Genomic DNA, 23428 nt, shown 5'->3' on the forward strand with positions numbered 1-23428 from the left:
CATCATCATCTTCTGGGATGTATTTTAACCTACATTAGAGTATGTTGATGTTAACAAGATTGGTTGAAGAACTGCATGTTATATATAGGGCCAGATTCTCAGCTAGTACTGATTAGCCTAGGTGAATTTGTTTCAACAGAGGTATGCTGATCTACAGTGGGTGAGGCTCTGGTCCACGATGTCAGTGAAGTGCTTATGGGACATAAGCATCAAACATGTTTATCTTGTTCAAATTGAACAATTTGAAAATTGAAAAAAAATTCAAAGACAACTGATTTCTTAAGCCTGGATACATTATTTTTCTGGCTTTGATTTAAAAAGGCATTGCATCAAGATTTTAATAGGCAAATTCATGATTAAAACTATCTCAAAACCTACATCTCCTTTCAGTAATATTACAGCTCTCTGACAGTTTCATGGGACACAGTCTAGACCATTGGCCAGATAAAAAGATATTTTAAAAATTCAAGTTAGTTATTTTTGTGTGTGCAAAAACTCCAGGTTAAACCTGTGAGCAAAACAGATTTATTTTCAACATGTACACACCATAGATATAAATAGGCCAGATACTTGACTGATATAAAGTGGTGTAGCTCAACTGGCTTCAACTGATGCCAATTTACAGCAGCTGAGATATGGCCCAATGCATTTGTTCAAGAGTTGAATATCCAGCCTTGGAAAAACACATCCTTATCCTCCATCACAGTCAAAGGGAGTAACCATCCCTATAGAATCCGTTATGGATTATATTTGTATGGTTTCCCAGCAGATTAGATAGACAACATTATAACTAATACATTTATTTTTGTTTAAGAAAGTCATCAAACTGCCTGCCTGGATACTGTATTGAACTAGCCAAAGGCAAAACCTTATACACCATGTCTAATGATAATGGCCAGGCAAGGTGGCCTGTTAGCGATTCATTTACATCTCTTGTTCAGTTATCTGATTTAACAAAGAACAGATGACTACAAAGCCTCCAAATTGTACCTTTCGCTATTACATAAAGCTCTGTGTTCATGTTACTGTCACTGTTAGCCTCCGCTCTCTCCTGACTTTGTGTTTGACATGGCTTTTGAATTGTGTAAACTCTTTGGGGGCAGGGCTTATCTTTTATTTTGTCTTTGACCAGTGCCCAACACAATGGAGGCCTGATCTGGATATTACTGTAATACAAATAGCCATAGTGGAAAAGCCTAAGGAACTCAGAGGGCCATGTAACAGGTCCCTGCAGGGTCCTCCTGGCTCCTGCCCTGCTGGGCTGAAAAAGTCACACAAACACCTTTTGGTGCAGTGCTCACCTGGTGCTTTTATTTACAGGCTGTGCTCTGTCCCACCACCTTTCCACCATACACATAGTCCCCTTCTTACAGTCCACTGGCAGTCAAGGGTGGGCAAGCTCTCTCTCTCTCTGCTTCCCCTCACTGCCTTTCCTCTTGTGCAGCTTCCCTCTTTCCAGCTCCTCCTCTGGCTTCCTTCCCCTGGGGCTCTTATCCAGCCCCAGCCTGATGAGGCAGCAGCTGTTCCAGCTTCCCCAATTGGGCCAGGTGATCTACCCAGCTCCAATTCACCTCCCTTAATTGGAGCTGGAGTGACAGAGGGTTGGCTAGCAGTTTTCTGTCACACGACGAATCCTAATAGATGTTGAACACTCATCACTCCCACTGAAGTCAATGTGAGCTACAATGCTTAGCCCCGTTCCAGGTTTGATCAAGAGATGTGCATATCTGATCAAAATATCCAAACCAAAGTATCCAAACCAAATCTCGATAGGTATCCAAACGGTTTGTCTGCTCATCCAAACCTTGACGTACCACACGAACCTCTTGATAGCTCAGCATAACTAGGCTGGAAATCTCATGTTCCTTAGTATTTCTTGCTCCATTTGGGCTGGAGGCATTGGGGCACTTCAGTTTCTGATCTTAAAAAGAACAAGGATGTGCCAATGTATATGAAAATACAAAGAGGGGGTTTGAGCATGAGAATTTAGTGCCAGTGAAAGATGTCAGCTTGATAGTCCTGGGGATTAAATCTTTTGTCTATTCTGGGAACAAATTCATCACAGAAATTGACAGTACAAGCATTTCTCACACTCCTGTACCAGTATGCCTCAAATCTTGTCTTTAGAGTAAAAGGATAGTTCATTCTTCATGCCCATTCAATCCTTGGCCTTTGCTGCAGTTGAGAACAAGGGTGCTAATAATTGTGGTGGTGGTTACTGTGATGTGGACATGTACCCAATGAGAGCTTGTAAGAAAAAAAAATCAGCATGTATGTAGACAACTGAACAGCCTTGTGATTAGAGCTAGTCAAAAAAATAGGACTTTTTTTTCCATGGAAAATTTCAAATTTTCAGTGAAAAATTGGAAAACATCATTTAAAATATTTTGAAATGCCACTAAAGTGCCTCATGGAAGCTGTAGCTCAGATGCCTCCTGTTCTCATTCTCTCATATAGGCTGAACTCCCTGGTTGGACATGTCCCATGATGCACTACATGATCTCCCGTCTTGGCGAGAGGAGGCAATGCATCAGAACAGTCACAGGGCCATGGCGCATCACAGGAGATGAAACCTAGCTGGAGAGACCATCCCATATAGAATGGAAGCATGATATACCCAAACTACAACTACATTGATATAAACTGGCCATCAACACATTTAGGTTTGAAATCAGATGAATGACAGTTTCTAACCATCCGAGGAACTGCCTTCCAAGGGGAGCAGTGGGGTCAAAAAACCTAACTGGTTTCAAGACTGAGCTTGATACGTCTATAGAGGGAATGGTATGATGAGACTGCCTACAGTGGTATGTAGCTGATCTGCGGCTGCTAGCAGCAAACATCTCCAATGGCTGGTGTCTTCACTAAGTGCTGCAGTGGAGCTGCTGCAACAGTGCAGCTCTGTAAGCGTAAACCAACCCTTCTTTCAATAGTCCTTCTAAAGCCCTGGCGTGCAACATTTCAACATAGTCGCTCATCAGATCATCTGTCAGAAAAGAATTCATCTGTTTTATTCTATAGCTTGCCATCCAAATAATGAAAATGACGTTAAAAGTCTGAAAGTAAATAACATCTGCTGAGCTCATAGCACTCTGCCCAGTGACTGTCAGTTCTTCTTCCTTTATAAACACGTGTATAAGTCACAACACAGCACAGAACCTCCATGACAAAAGCATGTTGTTTGTTTTACAACAGGGCTCATAAATGCATCACCCTCTTCTGCCACTTTTCATGCATCACCTAATGAAAAGAGCTGCTGGCCTCAAGAACAGGGAAGGAGACTGTAAATCTTGTAGTCTGTTGAATGTCTTGTTTAACACACGTGGCAACAGTTGCAGCACATCTTCTGCAATTTAGCTTGTAAAAGATGCTCTATACTGGAACAAACTAAAAAAAACCCATGACGACTCATTTTGCTGTCACTGTGGGTCAGCTGACTTTTCTTTTTGCCCAGAAATCTAATATGAAAGCTGACATGTTAAGTAACAGAAGGTTGATAGTAACTTTCTCATTTTTTCCAAACATTCCTGCAACTTTGTTTAAAATATATATATATTTGTTTACACCTTCTGGTTTGGTACTTTGGGTTTTACCTCAGTCATCTGGTTGCTAAGCAGCCAGTCTTTGCCCTCATTAGGACGATGCACATGATTAGTATGTCTTTTGCTTCTCAATATGCCCTAAAGTTGAACTGTTATCTTTAAGGTCTCGTCTGGGAATTCATTATTTCACTGCCCCGCTTGGATTTCTCTTTTCTATACGGTACAGTGATTTCCCAATAGTAGAAACCTTGACAGTTATTTAACAATTAATAATTATTACGGTATAGGTACTGGTACAAGGTGGGTTTTTTCTTTTCTTTTTGAGAATAAAGGGCCAGATTCCAGGCTGGTGTAAATCCATACAGATATACTGAAGTCAACAGCACTATGTTGATTTACACTAGCTGAGGGTCTGGCCATTGAGAATGTTATAAAAAAACCCCCAAAAAATAGGCACTACATTTTGCTCACCTTACTCTTCCGAGTAATCCTACTGGAGTCAAGGTTCTAAGATGCCAAGCCTTTGACCCTACATAATATCTGTATACTGATGATTTGTGTGACATTAATTTCCACCTCAGGTGTACTTTGCCCATTGTAACTTCAAAATAAGTAATTAAACATAAGCCCCAGATATACCTGTGCTTCATGACAGCCATCAGCTAAAGAGCTCTGGCCCAGCTACATCTGAAAATGTCCAGTGGATTTTGTTTTGCTCATGAGGTTGTTTTTTTTTGTTTTGTTTTTTAATCTTAGCCATTTTATAATATTCAAAGTCAGCCTGTTGAATCAAGTATGAAAACTTATTTGGCATAGAGGCTGATATACATAACATCAGCACCAGATCCCACATATAATCTCATTTGTACTGTCTTAGAACAAAAAAAGAAAGGTCCAGAAATCCCTGGGAGTTGTTACAGTTAATATGCTATCAGTGTTTCCACTTTTTAAGGGGTTAAGAACTTGCCTGTTAAAATTGCTTCAAATAAAAACATAACTGCTCAGTTCTGCAACAACATTGTCACTAGGCCAAATCCTGAGACCTTTGCTCATGGCTTACTCCCACTAACTTCAGTGGGAATTATGCCTGAGTAAGGACTTTAAGAAAAATATAAATCCTAGAGTGAAAAAAAAAACATTTTAGTATCTTGCATTGTTCATAAAAATAAGATTTTGCACCAGGAAAAGGACAGCTGGCTCCCTGTACTTTCCCTTATCTGGATAATCTTAATTCCAGCTTCTTGATTTTTCACCATCTCTGTAAATCCTCTGCTTCTTCAGCACCAAATACAGGTTTATCTTGCATTTGTCTGTACTTCCTGCTTCTTTTGCCTCTCACAGTCACTTGTTTTTATGTGCATTAGTTCTATCTAGGTTTCCTATTTACTTGCGGTGCATTAAACTTCGCTAGAGGTGGACCTGAACCAAAATCTTGGAAACCCCATGCTATGCAGAAGTTTGGAAACTGAGCCTGGATCTGAATTTTATGGCTGAATTATCCACCAGACCTCAGTATACTCCTCTATATTCCCCAAGCTACACTTATTCTATCCCATAAAACTGAAATTGCACATCCAAGTACTGCAGCTTGTCTTCATCACTATGTTTTAAGCTCTTATCAATATCTCTCTCAATTTTTTTTATCCTTTTTATCCTTTTATCCTTTTTATCCATTTTAAGAAATGTCTTTTAGGTGATCTCCAAATCTCAGCTTTTTTTGCTCCTTTATCCTTCCTTCATAACTAAAATTCTTCAATTTGATGTCATATTTGCTGCTTATGCCCTACCCTCTTGAGAGTAATATCTTTCTGACATACAGTGGCCAATACTGGGCAAAGAGTTTTGGGGTGCGGTGGGATGGGGAGGGGAGGGGAGGGGAGGGGAGAGGAGGAAGTCTAGTGCTTATTTATAGAGCAAATGTGTCACCTTTTTAGTATTATATCTACTGCATAGCTAATACAACCCTGCATCTGGTTTGCCTCTTTACTGCTGCTGAGCCTTATGCTGATGGTTTGAATGATTTTTCCACAAAAGCTCCTATATCTGGTTCAGTGAGCTAGATGATTGTTCTATTTAGTACACGTTCTCTAGCGGGTGTATCGACACTACGAAATTAGGTTGATTCTATAGAAGTCAATTTTTAGAATTTGATTTCATACAGTCATTTGCATATGTCCATACTAAGTGCATTAAGTCAGTGGAGTGCGTCCTCACTACCATGGCTAGCATCAAATTATGGAGCGGTGCACTGTGGGTAGTTATCCCACAGTTCCTGCAGTCTCCGCCGCCCCTTAAAATTCAGAGTTAAGCTCCCAATGCCTGATGGGGCAAAAACATTGTCACGGGTGTCATCAGTCGCCCCTGAAAGCAATGGCAGACAATCGTTTTGCGCCTTTTTTCCTGGGTTACCCATGCAGACACCATACCAAGCATGGAGCCCGCTCAGCTCACCGTCACCGCTGCTGTTGTGGGCAAGTCTCTGAGGAGGCTGCTGTGATCCAAGTAGCCAATACAATCATTGATGTTTTGTTATCAAGGGTAGTGACTCTGGAAAATGTGAAGGCTGTTTTAGATTTTAGGTGCATCATATTCCTGTCCTTTGTCATTGGTGAAGAAATCTTGCAGCTGTACATTCCAGTCCGGTCGGCGCTGTAACACCCCATAGCACTTCTGTGGGTGACACATGTAACAGCTCCAGGGCTCTTGCTCTTTTGCCTTGGCCGAGGTACCGTGCCCTACCGGGAACTCCAAGCATTCAACACAGAAGCACCTGCAGCAGCTGGCATTGCTACACAGCAGCAGCTCCTGGGTGCTTTCACAGCAGACGATGCAGTAGGACTGCTAGCTGTCCTCGTCCATGGCGTAATGGCTCCATCACTTCCACTTCAACTCCCCTCTCCTGCGAGCCTCAGGCTACTGTCCCATCTGGCAGCACTGTGCGGTCGCACCTACCCCAGCCTACCCCTTGCTCCCATGCCTCAGGAAGCCTGGACAGTAGTAAGGAGCAGTTCAACTGCAGGTTGAGCAAGTGCAGAATGGTGGTAGAATGCGCCTTTGGACATTTAAAAGCTCACTGGCGCAGTTGGTCAGACCTCAGTGCAACCAACATTCCCATTGTTATTGCTGCTTGCTGTGTGCTCCATAATATCTGTGAGAGTAAGGGGGAGACATTTATGGCAGGGTGGGAGGTTGACGCAAATCACTGGGCATCCGATTTTGAGCAGCCAGACACCAGGGTGATTAGAAGAGCACAGCAAGGTCCGCTGTGCATCAGAGAGGCTTTGAAAACCAGTTTCATGACTGGCCAGGCTTCGGTGTGACAGTTGTGTGTGTTTCTCCTTGATGCAAACCTGCCCTCTTTTTTGATTTTAATTCCCTGTAAGCCAACCCCCCCCCCCCGATATAAAGTAACTATTGTTTTGAAACCATGCACTCTTTCTTTATTAATTTTTAAAAAATGAGATAATGGACAAGGTAGCCCAGGTGGGGTGGGGGAGGAGGGAAGGACAAGGCCACATTGCTTATTGTAGACACACTAAAAATCAAACTGTTGGAATGACAGCCTTCTGTTGCTTGGGCCATCCTCCGGAGTGGAGTGGCTGGGTGCCCGGAGCCTCCCCCTCTGCGTTCTTGGGCGTCTGGGTGAGGAGGCTATGGGACATGGGAAGGAGGGTAGGCAGTTATACAGTGATGCAGCTGGGGTCTGTGCTCTTGTTGGCTTTCCTGCAGCTCCAACAGATGCTTCATCATGTCCGTTTGCTCCCCAAATGGACACTTCATCATATCCGTTTGCTCCCCCATGAGCCTCAGCTTCGCGTCTTGCCTCTGCTCTTCATGCTCACTTAATTCTTTCCCGGCCTCTGCACTGAACGTCTCCATGCATTAAGCTGTGCCCTATCAGTGCAGGAGGACTGCATGAGCTCGGCAAACATGTCATCGCGAATGTGGTTTTTTTCGCCTTCTAATCTGCGATAACCTCAGGGTTGGAGATGATAGGGGAGCGTAGAAACATTCTATGCTCTACGATTCTGGGGGAGACTGCATGGCCACCTGTACTGCTGAGTTCGCCATGCTGACCAAACAGGAAATGAAATTCAAAAGTTCCTGGGGCTTTTTCTGTGTACATCAGAGTTCTAAGTGCTGTCCAGAGCAGTCACAATGGAGCAGTCATTTTTTAATCAACCTAACATGGCTAAATTCTACCTAACCCCGTAGTGTAGACCAGGCCTTAGTTTCTTGTTAGCAAATAATTGACAAATGCACGGTCACCTAAACAATTCAAAACCTTTCCGATCTGATTGCATATTCCTCACTATCTGTCTGGTCTCGGATTTTAGAATTGTCTGTCACTTGGAGATATATATTTTTCACTTCCTGCTTCAAAATGGTTCAGAAGCTTGGAGTAGAAGTGCTGAAATCAAATCTTAGGGCTCCCCACATCAAACTATATCCACTGCAGAAAATTTCCATCTAAATCTGTATTTTGGCCCATATGTGTTGGGCCATCAGTAAGCTCAGTGCTCTACAAACATAGCCAATGTTCCACCCACAGGGGCTTTCAATCTAACTTGGCAGAGAATTATTATAATAAAATAAATCCTGACACTTTATAGATATGTAAGAAGGCACAGTCACTGTGCAAAAGAGCTTACAGTGTAAATATATACAGAAATATCTGATAAATTCACTTATCCCCCGACTGCATTTTATCATATATCTTTGACTGCCTCCCTTGCCCTCTGGCCACTAATCCATCTCTTTGCTGTTTATTCTAAGTAGAGCTGTCCAAAACTGGTTAATGGGCAATTGTGATATTTCAAACATTTGTTTTCATTCTGATTTGGAACAAAAGCATTTTTTAGAAAATTTCCTTTAAACTGAAAGGTCTGTACATTTTTCGTTTGGGAAATTCTGATATTTCTGAGAGAAAATTTGCTCTCTGAACCCAGTAGCTGCTGAATGAAATTAACAGGATTGTCAGTTTTGCTGCCTACCACTGAATAGCAGGGGTGAAACTGACAAAATTCATGTCAATTTCAGTCAGCAGGTGCCAGGACTTCTCAGGTTTGAGGGTCTGGGAGGGTCCTACCACACAGACGGCCCTGGAGCCAAGGACCCCAAGGCTTCCAGACTGCTGGACCTATTGCCTCTCCAGGCTCTGTGGAGCTTGGGGCAGCTAGCTCACCATTTGGTGTCAGACAACCTGGGGAGTCAGCTGGCCTGGGTGTCTAGAAGCACTGGGATCCTCAACCCCTGGGCAGGCTGCCATTTCTCAGAAAACATATGCTTTTCTCCAATGAAGACATAGTCCAAGTGTTAGACTAGTAACAGCTTTTCTGTAAACATTTCACAGCTTCCATGTCCATTATCATGCAGCTCTGCAGGGTTAAAAATGTGGAGTTTTACTTCACAGAGAGGGGAGATTCTGAGTTTGTTAGTGAGTTACACGTAAGGATAGGATAGGATGCTCAACCAATGCACCAGAGTCCTGACCCAGCAAAGCCGTTAAGGACATGCATGACTTTAAGCATGTGAGTAATCCCACAGTCAATGGGGCAACTCAAATCCTTAAAGTTACACACAACCTTGAGCACTTCGCTGGGCCTGAAGACAAGGAGGGAGTACCAAGCACTCAGACTGTCATGGTCAGAGGTGCATAAATGAGTGAGAAATTAATCAATAGCAAAACCCCATTGACTTCAATACGGAGAGGATCTTACCCAGGAAATTCTAGAGCAGGAGTGGGCAAACTTTTTGGCCTGAGGGCTACATCGGGGTATGGAAATTGTATGGCGGCCCATGAATGCTCATGAAATTGGAGGTGGGGGTTGGGAGGGGGTGAGAGCTCAGCTCTGGCTGGGGGTACAGGTTCTGGGGTGGGGCCAGAAATTAAGAGGTCAGGGTGTGGGAAGGGGTTCTGGGTTGGCGTGCGGGGGTGGGGTTGAGGATGAGGAGTTTGGGGTGAAGGAGAGGGCTCCAGGCTGGGACTAATGGGTTAAGAGGGCAAGAGGGGGATCAGGGATGTGGCAGGCTGTTGGGGCATAGGGGAGGTGAGGGCTCTGGGGTGGGGCTGGAGATAAGGGGCTTGGGGTACAAGAGGGGGCTCTGGGCTGGGATTGAGGGATTCGTAGGGCGGGGGGGAAATCAGGGCTGTGACAGGGGATTGGGGCATGGGGGGGATCAGAGGTGCAGGCTCTGGGAAGTGCTTACCTGCGGGGGCGGCGCCTGCGGATGGGGCAGCATGCAGAGCTGCCTGGCCATGCCTCCACATACTACATAGGAGCCGGAAGGGGGTCATGCCGGCTGCTTCCTGGGAGCCATGCGGAGCGGGGCAAGCCTATGACCCTGCTCCCTAGCTGGAGCGCCGGAGAAGGGAAAACCCCCACCCCCACCCCCACTCCCTGGCAGGAGCTGAGGGCCAAATTAAATGGTCTAATGGGCTGGATGTGGCCTTCAGGCTGTAGTTTGCCCACCCCTGCTCTAGAGGGTTGCATAGAAGGAACCTAGGCAGCCATAGGAAGAAATGAGAGAGAGACATGGTCAGGGCAGAACTATGTCCTGACCCTCAAGGTGCTGAAAGAGTACGAACTTGATGCGAGTGAGGATTCTGTTCTTCTTCCTGTTTGCTATGAAGGAGCTTACTCTCCCCTCCTCCTATTCCATGACCCTTAACCATTAATCAGCCAGCTCTGCTGAAATCCTGTTGGAATATTTAAATGAACAACAGTCCTTACATTTCATTTATCTATCCTGGCAGAAATAGCTTCAAAAGTCTGGTTCCTGCATTCGCAACTAGGCACCGTAATAAGTGGCTTGATCTTCAAGAGTGCTTGACCCCCAGTAGCTCCCAATGACTTCAGCACAGGCATTGACAGTACAATGCTGTGTGCTCAGTATTTGAAAAATCAGGCTGATCATGTAGACCAGGAAGGAGCACGGTCCTGCTGTCCTCTGACGAGATTGGAGGGGAGGATAAAAGGCAACCAGCATTTCAACCCCAAAGGCAACAGAAAGGTGGGAGGAGGAGAGGAAACGAAAGGTTTTGGAATGAAGCCCAAATTCTCCTAGACTGAATCTAGGTTTGTAGCAGGGCTTGTGCCAGAGTCTCAGGTTGGTTATGAAGCTGAGATGGCACTTTTCTGAGCTTAACACAATATGGTCATAGAGCTAAATTCTCTGCTGGGATAAAGTGGCATAGATCCATAAAAAGATCTGTGCCAACTGCTCTTGGGAGTCAAATGATGGCTATTATACTGGTCAACAAGTGCAATGTTTATTACTTTGTGTTGGGTCAATTATTTCTTAACTGTAGTCTTCCTTTTCATAACTGGGGAGGCTACCAATTTTATTGACCACGAGATAGGATAACTTGGGGGAAGGGGATCTTTTCAGGGGCTCAGCAGTTGTTGGTGGAGAATAAACTATGTGCTCCCATGGTTATTGCTTTTGGTGGAGTATATTTGTTATAAACTGCTTACATTCCCAGAAAGAATTAGCTTAATTTTATTACCTTCTTTTTTCAAGAGGTCTGAATTTCTACAGTCTTGTATGGATTGTGGGGCTAGCTAACTCCTGTGGACTGAGTCTCCAAAACTGCATTCTCGGTATAGTGCAGCTCTGAGAAGGATGGGACTGTTCCATTTTTAAAAACTTGCCATTGGTTCCTGATGTGGAAAGGCCTTCATTTATTTATATTAGACCAGTTCTGGTGGAGCTATTGCCATCAATTCCCCCTTTGCTGATCTCTAAATAATAATTTGTCAGAGGTCTGTGCCATGTGTCACTTAGACCAGGTGGGAATCACTGCAAAAGTAATAATTATAGGCTACCTGCTAGTGGATTTGCTGACACAATAAATCTGAAAGAAAATCCCACCCAGCAACTACACTAGCCAGCTCCCCACTACATGGGGTTCCTCCTGGCCAGCTTGGGGGTACATCAGAAAGCTTGTACTGCCACTGCCCATACTGTACCTATCAAGCATTCTTACACCTACAATATCCACCTGCTGAAGTGAAGAAACAGATTGACAGAGCCAGGAGAGTACCCAGAAGTCACCTACTACAGGACAGGCCCAACAAAGAAAATAACAGAACGCCACTAGCCATCACCTTCAGCCCCAACTAAAACCTCTCCAATGCATCACCAAGGATCTACAGCCTATCCTGAAGGATAACCCCTCACTCTCACAGATCTTGGGAGATAGGCCAGTCCTTGCTTACATACAGCCCCCCAACCTGAAGCAAATACTCACCAGCAACCACACATCACACAACAGAACCACTAACCCAGGAACCTATCCTTGCAACAAAGCCCGTTGCCAACTCTGTCCACATATCTATTCAGGGGACACCATCATAGGGCCTAATCACATCAGCCACACTATCAGAGGCTCGTTCACTTGCACATCTATCAATGTGATATATGCAATCATGTGCCAGCAATGCCCCTCTGCCATGTACATTGGTCAAACTGGACAGTCTCTACGTAAAAGAATAAATGGACACAAATCAGACGTCAAGAATTATAACATTCACAAACCAGTCGCAGAACACTTCAATCTCTTTGGTCACTCGATTACAGACCTAAAAGTTGCAATTCTTCAAAAAACAAAAAAAAACAACTTCAAAACCAGACTCCAACGAGAGACTGCTGAATTGGAATTAATTTGCAAACTGGACACCATTAACTTAGGCTTGAATAAAGACTGGGAGTGGATGTGTCATTACACAAAGTAAAAGTATTTCCCCTTGTTTAGTCCCCCCCCCACCACTGTTCCTCAGACCTTGTCAACTGCTGGAAATGGCCCACCTTGATTATCACTACAAAAGGTTTCTTCCCCCCCGCTCTCCTGCTGGTAATAGCTCACCTTAAGTGATCACTCTCGTTACAGTGTGTATGGTAACACCTATTGTTTCATGTTCTCTGTGTATATAAATCTCCCCACTGTATTTTCTACTGCATGCATTCGATGAAGTGAGCTGTAGCTCACGAAAGCTTATGCTCAAATAAATTTGTTAGTCTCTAAGGTGCCACAAGTCTCCTTTTCTTTGTACCTATTCTGTTAACATACAAATAACGCTTGTCATGAGGGTTGCGAATTTGGAAAGTCACTTAAATAAATAAATTCCATGTAACGTGCAAGGATTCCTGGCCTGTAGTTGTAACACTCTGCACTACCTTGGGGGGACTTGGGTTTGATATCTGTTTTTTTTATTCCTGTGCTTGAACCGGCAGGGGCAATGAATGCCTGGGTATGCAGTGTATTTAAACTCAAAGGGAGAAACATCCCCTTCACTCCCATTACTTACTGCCTACCAAGGCTCAAATGCTAGGAAGAGGAGGAAATGAGGAGGAAAGAGATCCATTTTGTTAGCATACCTAACATTTTCCATGACCTGATTGCCAAAGTTCCATTTTCCTGGTGACAATAAGGTACAATACAAAAAAGAAAACAACATGAAGTTATACCAAGAGAGAAATAAATTTACATCCAAACACGGTGGACACTTTGTGATGCTTAACATTTTGGGGCAAATAAAAGGGAGCACACAGCAGGCCATAGAGGAGCAGCAGCAATGCCTTTTTTGTTTAAAAAAAAAAAAGAAAAGTAGTCATGACTCATTTATAGAGGAAATGGAGGGTCAAGCCTCTGGAGTTTGCTTTACTTCAGCAATACTTATAACTTGCGCTGCACAGTTCTAGCAGCACTTATAAACAGCTCTCTCCTATGCTAAAGGATTATCATCCATTTTCTTTATAGGCAACTTTTAACTTGACTAGGCTTGACCCTGGACATTTTGTATGTACAGAAAATCTGAGGTCTGGCTCTGGCTTCTGTGATGAAAGCACTTGGGTGAGCTGAGGAACAGAGAGGAGAGAGAAGATGACTGGAAAGCAGAGATTAAGTGAATGACTGTTCATCTAGACCCATGCAACACCTATGAGAAATAAATATATTTGTCATTAGGACTAACTACTGAAGATAGACTTAACTGCTGTGTACCTGCCAAAACGTTGTCTATGCCCATATTTCATGAAACTGTTGTAGGATTTATTGAGCACCTTAGATAAGTTGATATTTCTTTCTGTTTTTGTCATCAATACAGAACTTTCCACTAGGGCTGGCCAAAAAACAACAGTTGTGTTTTGTGAAAAATTCTGGGGTTTCAAACTTTGTTTTCATTGTGATGTGAAAGGAAGCAACAACCTTTCACAAAAATACCCAAGCGCAAGAGACTGACTTTATAGCTTGCTGGTTAAGGCGTTCAGTTAGGATGTTAGAATCACAGAATCATAGAACTGGAAGGGACCTTGAGAGGTCATCTAGTCCAGTCCCCTGCACTTAAGGTTCAAGTCCCTGCTCTGAATCAGGCAGAGTCAGGACTTCAATCTTGATCTCCCACCTCCCAGGTGAGTGCCTAAAAAATCAGGGAGACCAGAATTGCATGCAGTGTTCCAGATGAGATCTCACCAGCACCTTGTACAAAGGTAATAATATGTTCTTATCTTTACTGGAAATACCTTACCTAATGCATCCTAGGACTGCATTAGCCTTTTTCCTGGCTGCATCACATTGGCAGCTCATAGTCATCCTGTGATCAACCAATACACCCAGGTCTTTCCCTACCTCTGTTGCTTCCAAGTGGTAAGTCACCTGCTTATAGCAAAATTTGTTGTTAGTTCTTAAGTGCATGATCTTGTACTTTGCGCTATTAAATTTCATCCCATTTCTATTACTCCAGATATGGATAACCCTTGAAAACTGGGGTATTATAAATCAGATGAAATTTAGATTTCTGAGTCTCTCTCAGTAAAGACCAGGTTCTCTCTCAGCTAGATCATGTAATTCTACTGAAATGAATGGAGTCTGACTAGAATAACTGAGATGAGAATCTGGCCCTAAAGCCCTATTCAACATCATTTGCTATAGGTACACCTGCTGGCCTTTGCTCTGTCCAATGAACCATAGCCCTATATTTTTTTGTCTTACTCTGAGGGATGGCTGAAAAAAATGATTATTTTCTGTATGTGGAATTTGTAAGTCTAAAGTGTGTAGCATTTTGCTCCTATCTGAACCAAATTTAATTGGCATGTACTGAAGGTCAACTGTATTATGCTTTCCATTCACAACAGTTGATTGCTAAAATGATCCTCATTAATATAGCAGTGCATGTGTGGTGTTTTAATAATGCTCCTTTTCTAAATGCCATTTACAAACTTATCTGTATCAAGAAAACTTACTGAGCTGTCACCGACACTCATCTACAGGACTCACTTAGGAATTCCATTGGGGAGTCAAGTTCCCCTGGCTGGGAAACAGCCCCATTATTACAATTGTTAATGAAACAAGTACAATATGACTGATCAATGACAAAAGCCTAAATGATAGGAATTCAATTTGATAAGTTCTGGCATGGTACTATAGTTGGTTAAAAAGCAGATCAACTGTGAAATGACTTGTACACAATAAGAAAACTTTGCAGCCTAAACAGGGGGAATGATTGCACATGAATTTAGACACAATAGCTTCATTTCTCTAAACAGATTTGCAAACTGTTTACAGTGTCTGAACGCTCAATGCCAACATCACAAGAACTTCATTTTAGATTCATCACAGATATGGATTGGAGGTTTTCTGAGCTGAGCCAAGGGTCCTTGGTCTCCTATTACAAGTATTGAGGCTCGGTGGAGTCACTCGTGATACATGCCAGTGTAAAAGGAAAATGAGGCCCAGAGTTTATTCCAGTCAGTCACTGCAGAGCGTCATTTTCAAAGTTGGATATCTGTGATGCCACAACTAAAAAATCGACTCATGCATCAATTGGAAATGGACTTTCAAAGGCATGAAATGGGTAATTCCATGCCCCAAATGGCTGGTTAGGTATGTGCACTATTGCCCATTTTGCATGAATGCCCATTTGTATGTGCATACACAAGTTTTGTGCATGGGGTAGATGCACTCACAAATCAAGTGAGCCCAGCTCAGACACCCATAGCTGAAAACATGGTCCTACATCTGAAGTACATTTGGGCAAACCAACCAAATTTTGCTTTATGAGCATTCACATGAAAAAACGATAGCTTTCTACCTGCAAAAACTGCTTATTTTGTTTCAGTAAAATATTGCTTCTCTTTAGGCAAATCTGTTTTTATTGCTGGCACTGAGATTTTTTTCACACCAGGCTAGAGTCCCAGAAGGACCACAAACCTAATTATATAGAGAGAAAATAATGCAGTCCCTGAATATTTGGTCAGCAGGTATATAGGTGAGAGGTAAGAAAGAAAAGGATAAAGACAAAAGAAAAATATATCTATTTATGTATATCAGTAGAGGGAAACAAAAAATGTAGTTATTCATAGAAATAGAAAACCACTACCTTACCTGAAATTAAAATTTCTTCTGTATACTTTTATTAAAATACTCCCCCAAATAAATGTGTTAGCCCAGTACCTTAGCTCATTTTCTTCTCCTTAGAACTACCAACTTTATTTCCTTCACAATATGTACTCACCATGTTATGAAGTGGCATGTAAAGCACCTGTGGGGAAGAACAGGAAATGCCTTTTTTCCCCCTGAGGTTTCCTTTTTAAGTTGTTTTTTCTATTTCCTTGAAGATAATCATAGTAGCAGTTTGCATATTGGATATTTATTCAGTAGTGTGGAGGGGGAAACAATAACTGCATGCTATATTACCTGCCCTTTTAAAATATTCATTGACCAGTAACCTATCCCTCATCTATGAAGCTTCATGAAGTATTAACTCTTTATGCAGGAGAGATCTCCATTAAACACTGTAGACCACTGCAAGATTAAACCATGCGTAATCCTATTAACATCAATAAGGTTGCAAGCCATTTCAGTCAGCTCAGAATTTGCTACTGACATCTTTGTTTAGAAACATTATTTGTTTAGAAACATTATTTAATCATATTATTACTTGTATGTGGCCCACAGCATGGTAGGTAGTGGGTTCAAACTTCTGGATTGCTACCGTAGATTGCTACAGGTATGAAGACCAGATCCCTCTCTGGAAGATTCATTATACTAAAAAAGGTAGATTTTTAGTATCTTCCATTACCTGTCAGTTATGCTGATACATAGAGAGTGCATAAATGTGCTGTGTATCTTTAATTGCTGTCACTAACCTAGGAGAGGTTTGTCTTTATTTACCTGTGAGCTAGTCACTGGCTACGCAGTAGATCTCCACAGTGCCAGCAGTTCAATGTGCAAGTCAATTTTGGATTGTTATGCAAATATTTCAGCTACGGAGCACATTTAATGGTGTGTGACCCTCATATACAGACCTGTACTTTAGAAAAGTAGATGGAAACAGGAATGCCTATGAAAGAATGCCTGATTTTCTGTGGTGACCATTGACACCTGTAAGAAAGAAACTTCTGTATGGCAGTTTCAATAGAAGCCAGCTCACCATGGCTATAAATCAAACCCTAGTGGCTTGGTGATTATGATCACTGAACAACCAGAGCTCCGCATGGACCTCAATTGGGACGATAGATGCTCAGCACCTCAGAAAATTAGGCCTTGAAGATGCAAATAGAATATTTAAGTCGTTCTGGTCTGATGTCTCTGAAGATTTGTCCCAAATTATTAAACCCAACACTAATCAAACTTGACTAATTATAGAAGAAGTCAAGATGTGGGCTCAGTTAGGAAAGTTCCACTGAATTCAATAGGGACAGAATTAATCAGTGTCTATACCAATAACTCTAAAAAATCTATAGCATTTAATGAAGAATTATCTCCTTCTCCTGGGCTTTTTAATCATCCTATCAAGCATTATAGCAGGGATTAGAATTCTTTATTAAATTCAATAACGGTGCAAAAATTGAAATGTTATAATTTTCTATTACCTTCTATAGGATTTATCCAAAAGGGCCTAAATGGCACACGTAACTATAGGTGCTGGAACTAGAGGTGCTTCGAGTGCTGCCGCACCCCGTCTTGAAGTGGTTTCCACCATATGCAGGGTTTACAGTTCAGTTAAATGGCTCTAAGCACCCCCACTATACAAATTGTTTCAGTACCCCTGCAAGTGACAAGATCCCAGAGAAATAAATTCTCTTACGGAATACATTAGTCAATTCCTTCCTTTTTTTTAGGTGCGGAACCGAGGACCCTACAAAACTGGCCTTTTCTGTCTCACTAGATCTGCGGGGTCAAATACACAGGAGCCATCATTTAGAAACATATGTACATAGTATAATTTATAATTATTACAAATAATTATTAATTTTGAACCCACATAAGGTAGTTCTTATTATATATCTAACGCACCCATTTCCATTGTACTTAGGTGCCAAATAAATGCTTGGTTTCAGAGTAGCAGCGTGTTAGTCTATATTCGCAAAAAGAAAAGGAGTACTTGTGGCACCTTAGAGACTAACAAATTTATTTGAGCATAAGCTTTAGTGAGCTACAGCTCACTTCATCGGATACAACCTTATGCTCAAATAAATTTGTTAGTCTCTAAGGTGCCACAAGTCCTCCTTTTCTTTTTGCAAATAAATGCTTGTAATACCCAATAAATTACTATAATCATCACAGTATTCCTAACCATTTAAGCTGCAGACTTTTGAACATAGCAGGAATTTATATTCTGTTACAAGCAGGCCTAGTTATATTTGTTGCCCTTTGAATACATATCTGAAACAACAATATCTACAGTATACTGTTCCCTCAGGCTCATACATTAAATTAAGGGCAGATAATCTGAAAACTTGTGTTTATGTAGAGTAAAGCAAACATATTAGGGAATTCCTTAACATAAAGTCATATGTTCTAAGCACGTTTGTTGCTTTATATTAGGGGCTATACAATATTTTGTGTATTCCAATGCAATGACCCAAAGCATAAAGGATCATTGACAGCATGGTTAGAGGAATGAGGCCTGATCTACACTTAAAATTTAGATTGACGTAGTTACGCTGCTTAGGGGTGTGTGAAAAATCCAGCAGGTGTAAATGGTCAATGGATCCAACAGGTGTAGATGCAGCAAAATCAATGGAAGAATTTTTGCGTTGACCTAGCTATTGCTCATGATGGTGGTGTTCTTATACTAACAGAAAAACCCTGTCCATCGGTGTAGACTGCATCTGCTCTATGGGGTTATGCTGGCCTAGCTATGATGCCTAGCTATGCCTGTATAGTCCCCATAGTGTAGACATGGCCATAGTGTGGTGCTGGGAGTTAGATTCTCCTGAATTTTCTGGGCCACATTTAGACCTCATGTGAGTGCATCTTCAGCTGTGTGTCCTTGAACACATCATTTAGGGTTCAATTCAAGTACACTTACCCATGCTGAATTGTACCTTACTCTGTGAGCAGTTGCATTGAAACCAATCATTAAGGTGCTAATCAGTATGAGTAAGGGTATCAGAATCTTGTACTTACCCTTTCTATGTATCAGTTTCCTCATCTGTAAAATGGAGTTCACAATACTTACCCAGTCAATGCAGGGTTTGTGAGGATTACTTGATACTTGTACATGGCATTGCAGTTTACTGTTGATTGGGATATACTTCCATATAAGAAATGTGATTCAAGTATGAGAGGCTGTCCCATTAGAAATGCCTGATAAACATCTTTGAAGACACTTGCACAAATCTGCATGGCAACAAAGTTAGATTTTCACCAACCATTCACTTCCTGCCTGCTAGAGCCCTCCAAATTTCAGCTGCTTTTCTGGTAGCCTGAAATTGTGCATCTCAAAACATGCTAGTTAGGTACTGCAGTATTGCTTGGCTGTCATCTTTTTGAATAGAACAGTTTGTGTATGCACATTTCAAGCCTGCTTTCTGAAATACAGCCCCATGAGTCTTTATTCCTCAGAAGTGTTTATACTGCTGAAGAGCTCCCTGTTCATTTTTAAAGTGATTTTTTCCTGTACATTGGAGAATACAATGTCCCTTCTGATCACATATAAAATAAATACTCAAAACATAAATATACACATTACATGTGTTAAAGTCTTTATATGCAAATAACTGTATTGACAGATAAAAACTTCACAGACATCCAGGCCTTTTGCTTGTTCAAGTATGGTGTGAGACTGGCAAAGCTAATGATTATTGTTTGACTAAAAGTCATTTAGCAGTATCATGGCCTCTTGCCAGATGAGCCTAACTCCCATTGGCATTACTGGGAATAGTATGGATGTATGACCAGGAGAAGAGTAATTCTATAGGTAATATTTTGCTTGATCTGATTTTAGGATCATAATTAGTCCATTTTTGTTGTGCAGAAAGCATTTTTTACTCATCCAAGAAGCGCCTCATGCACACAGTAGTAGCTAAGTCTGATTAGATGAACAGAACCTAAAGCTTTATAACTTTTTGCTTGCCCTGCCTGAGGACAGTATCATACAGCACCAAGGAGCCATGGCCCAGCACACATCTTCATGCACCTCATCTGTACATGGGGTAGAGTGCTGAGTGTCTCCTGTGAGGCACTTTCAAATCCCATGGACTTCTGTGGGAGACAAGGTTGCTCAATACCTACCAGGTAGATCCTGGTGGAGCTGGGCCCTCAGCGAATAACTGTCTTTTTTCATCTCCTTTAAAAATGCTTCTGTGTTCTACAGTGATGTCCCACAGCCGTACAGTTCACAATAGTATTGGATCATTATTGCAGAATATTGATGGTGCAGGGCTTTTTCTTTTAAAGATAAAGGTGTGCCTTTATTTAGAGAATTCTCTAATTCTCTTCCTTGTGGTACCAAAGAACACTCTCAGCATGGCCCAAAGCATAGATGCTGACTTTCTGGGTGCACTGATGGAAAAATATGTTGGGTGTTTAGCACCCATCAGCAGCCAGCCCCCTGGCACCTCCCATCCACCAGTGGCCCCACCAATCAACTTCTCCCTCTCCCTCCCAGTGCCTCCCGCCTGGCCCTTCAGATGTTTTAATCCAGCCCTTGAGCTCCCGCAGCGTGAAGTAGGCACTGGGAGGGAGGGGGAGCAGCAGGGAGGAGGAACGCTCAGGGGAGGGGGTGGAACTGGTTGGGAATAGGTGGGGCTGGGGTGGGATGGGATGGGGGTGGAATATGGGCAGGAAGAGGCGGGGCTGGGGTGGGGTGGGGGCGCAGCCTGGTGCAGAGCAGCGGGTTGAGCTTCCCTCGGGCCTGGAGAAAGCCGGCATCCGTGAAAGTACTGTGGCTTACTATACTGTCACTATACTGCTTTATATCATTATTGTGGAATACTAGAATATATGTATACTGTGGGCTAAAGCAGCCGTTTGACTTAAATCCAAATACAATGTGCCCCTTATCAGCTAAACCAGGGGTGGGCAAAAGACGGCCCAGGGGCTGCATCCGGCCCTTCAGATGTTTTAATCGGGCCCTTGAGCTCCCGCTGGGGAGCTGGGTCCAGGGCTTGACCTGCTCCGGCAGTCCCGCCGGGGAGCGGGGTCGGGGGCTTGCCCTGATCTGCATGTGCTGTGGCTCCACGTGGCTTCTGGAAGCACCAGCATGTCCCCCCTCCAGCTCTTACACATAGGGGCAGCCAGGGGGCTCCACATGCTCCAGGGGGCTCCAGAAACTGCAGCCAATGGGAGCTGCCAGGATGCACCTCCACATAGGAGCTGGAAGGGGGATATGGCACTGCTTGAGGTAAGTACCAACCGGAGCCTGACCCCCTCCTGCACCCCAACACTCTGCACCAGCCCTGATCCCCCCTCTTCCCTCTGAACTGCTCGGTCCCAGCCCAGAGCACCCTCCTGCACCCCCAACCCCTCATTCCCATTCTCACCCCCACCCCAGAGCCCACACCCCTAGCTGGTGTCTCACCCCCCTCCACACCCCAACCCTCTGGCCAAGCCCGGAGCCCCCTCCTGCACCTGAACTCCTCATTTCTGGCTCCACCCCAGAGCCCGCACCCCCAGCCAGAGCCCTCACCCCTTCCCATACCCAACCTCCAATTTCATGAGCATTCATGGCCCACCATACAATTTCCAAACCCAGATGTGGCCCTCGGGCCAAAAAGTTTGCCCACCTTGGGCTAAACTACCATTAGGTCTTGTGGTTTCTAAATATCTATCCAGACATAAGCAGTTAGGGTCAGAGACCATCTTTTTGTTCTGTTTTTGTACTGTGCCTAGCACAATGAGGCCATGGGCCATGCCTGATGCTCCCAGGCACAACTGCAATGCCAATAAAAAATAAATTGTGAGATTGTCCAGTAAACAGAAGAGCACCATTATTTTGGAAATCTGCTTTGTTTCATATACTTTTCTCTTCCTAATTATACACAGGTTGACCCAGAAACTTTTCGCAAGTAAATCCATGAAACATTTAAGAGCACAGAAATTAGAGATGAGTGGCTGTTTTTTTGAGCAAGGTAATTTGAGCCAGATAATTAAAATGGATTGGGGGAAGAAAACCATCTCTTATAGAGAGTGGGTCAGAATTCTTGCACCAAAATGACCATTGAGGCTCTATTTCAAATACTGATGTGTTTAAAAGGGAATGCCCAAGTTCACAGAAGCATCTGTCAGAAAATAACCCACAACTGTTTCCTGAACCTACAACACATTCAGTTATTCCAGCCACGAACAAGTGAAAACCTTGGACCTATTCTCACACCAAGTATTAAAATGTCTATTGAAAGGGATTGATTCCCCCTCCCCCTTAAGAAAAATAAATCTCAAAACCATTTCTCCCCCTTAATTCAAACTCTAGGGTCACCCCAATGAATGGCAAGAGTTCTGAAGTCTGGCCATTATAAACATATAATACGGTTAGAACATTACAAGCCACAATAATAATACATCACTATTTTTAATCCTCGTCCAGAATTTCAATTTACAAAAATATACCTCCAGCACAGAGTAAAATCTGCCTATTTTTTTTTTTAAATACCAAATGGATTAAATACCTTCGATTCCTGGCTGGTAGTAGATGCTGGAGAGGGGGGTTGATCTGTGTTCTCCAGTTCATTCTCTTTCTCCACATTATCCACACTGACTTCAGTAGTGTTGCTTGGTGGAATCATTTTACCTCTAAAATAATACCGTTGCTATTGGGAAGAGAGCTCCAGTCCTCTCCTGCTTTTGTTTATTTAATTTGTTCTTTCTTCTCCTTCCTGCAGCACAAACACACGCCTCTCATTCTCAGTTTGACTATATTTGAATGCTAGAATTCTCTGGATTTTCTTTTTCTTCTCCTCTTCCTCCCTCACTCCCCCCCTGCCCCCTTCCCCTCTGTAGTTCTGCTGCAAGGGAAGTAAGTTATTGATGGCTCTGTGGGTCAGTTGTGTGTCTGCTTCTGTGTTTTTCTTGCTCCTTCTTTCCTCAGAATGAAGCCTGGAGGTGTAGAACAGAGAGTCGTGACTGTCAGCCCAGTGATCAAATGGGAGTGAGCTGAAGCAGAAAGCCTGAGCTGCTCACACACATGGGGCACTGGAGGGAGGAGTTGTATTTCTAATGCCTTGAACAGCTTTGCAGGAGCATGTGCTGTTATAGTAGTGAAAGAAAGTAATGCACTCACACACATACGCAACTGCACACGAAGCTTGGAGGAGCTGTTTTACCTTTTAGTAAGGCTCAAGATACGGGAGCATGGCACCGTTTGAAGAAGTACAGCTGCTCATTTATGTTCTTGTAAATTGTATGGTGTGGAGTGTGCATTAGGGGGATTCCAGAAACAAAGAGGAAAACATCCCCACCAAATAGGGACATTACAAATCAAAGGAAGCTGGCACTTTTAGAGCAGGAAGCTTCCTCCCAAACTTCTTGCTAAAAGGGAACATGACAGGCACACAGAAAACCCTCCCTGGTATCACATGCCCCTGGGTGAATAGAAAATGCAGGCAAAACAGCATTGCCCTGATTGAGGCACATGGAATCAAGCATTGCAGCGGCTGTT

At 43.0% G+C, this 23428-nt stretch overlaps 1 protein-coding gene across 1 annotated transcript in view; it reads right to left on the bottom strand.

Annotated features, from left to right (window-relative positions):
• The window catches only part of STAC (SH3 and cysteine rich domain), a 118378-nt gene extending 95186 nt beyond the window's left edge, over positions 1–23192 (bottom strand). The window contains exon 1 of the mRNA XM_038390974.2: positions 22440–23192. Within this exon, the coding sequence (XP_038246902.1) occupies positions 22440–22556 (117 nt within the window). The 5' untranslated portion in view covers positions 22557–23192. The remainder of the gene's footprint in view (positions 1–22439) is intronic.
• Positions 23193–23428: the final 236 nt, after the last annotated feature.

The sequence above is a fragment of the Dermochelys coriacea genome, chromosome 2 (genome assembly GCF_009764565.3).
Source record: "Dermochelys coriacea isolate rDerCor1 chromosome 2, rDerCor1.pri.v4, whole genome shotgun sequence".
Taxonomy (NCBI): Eukaryota; Metazoa; Chordata; order Testudines; family Dermochelyidae; genus Dermochelys; species Dermochelys coriacea.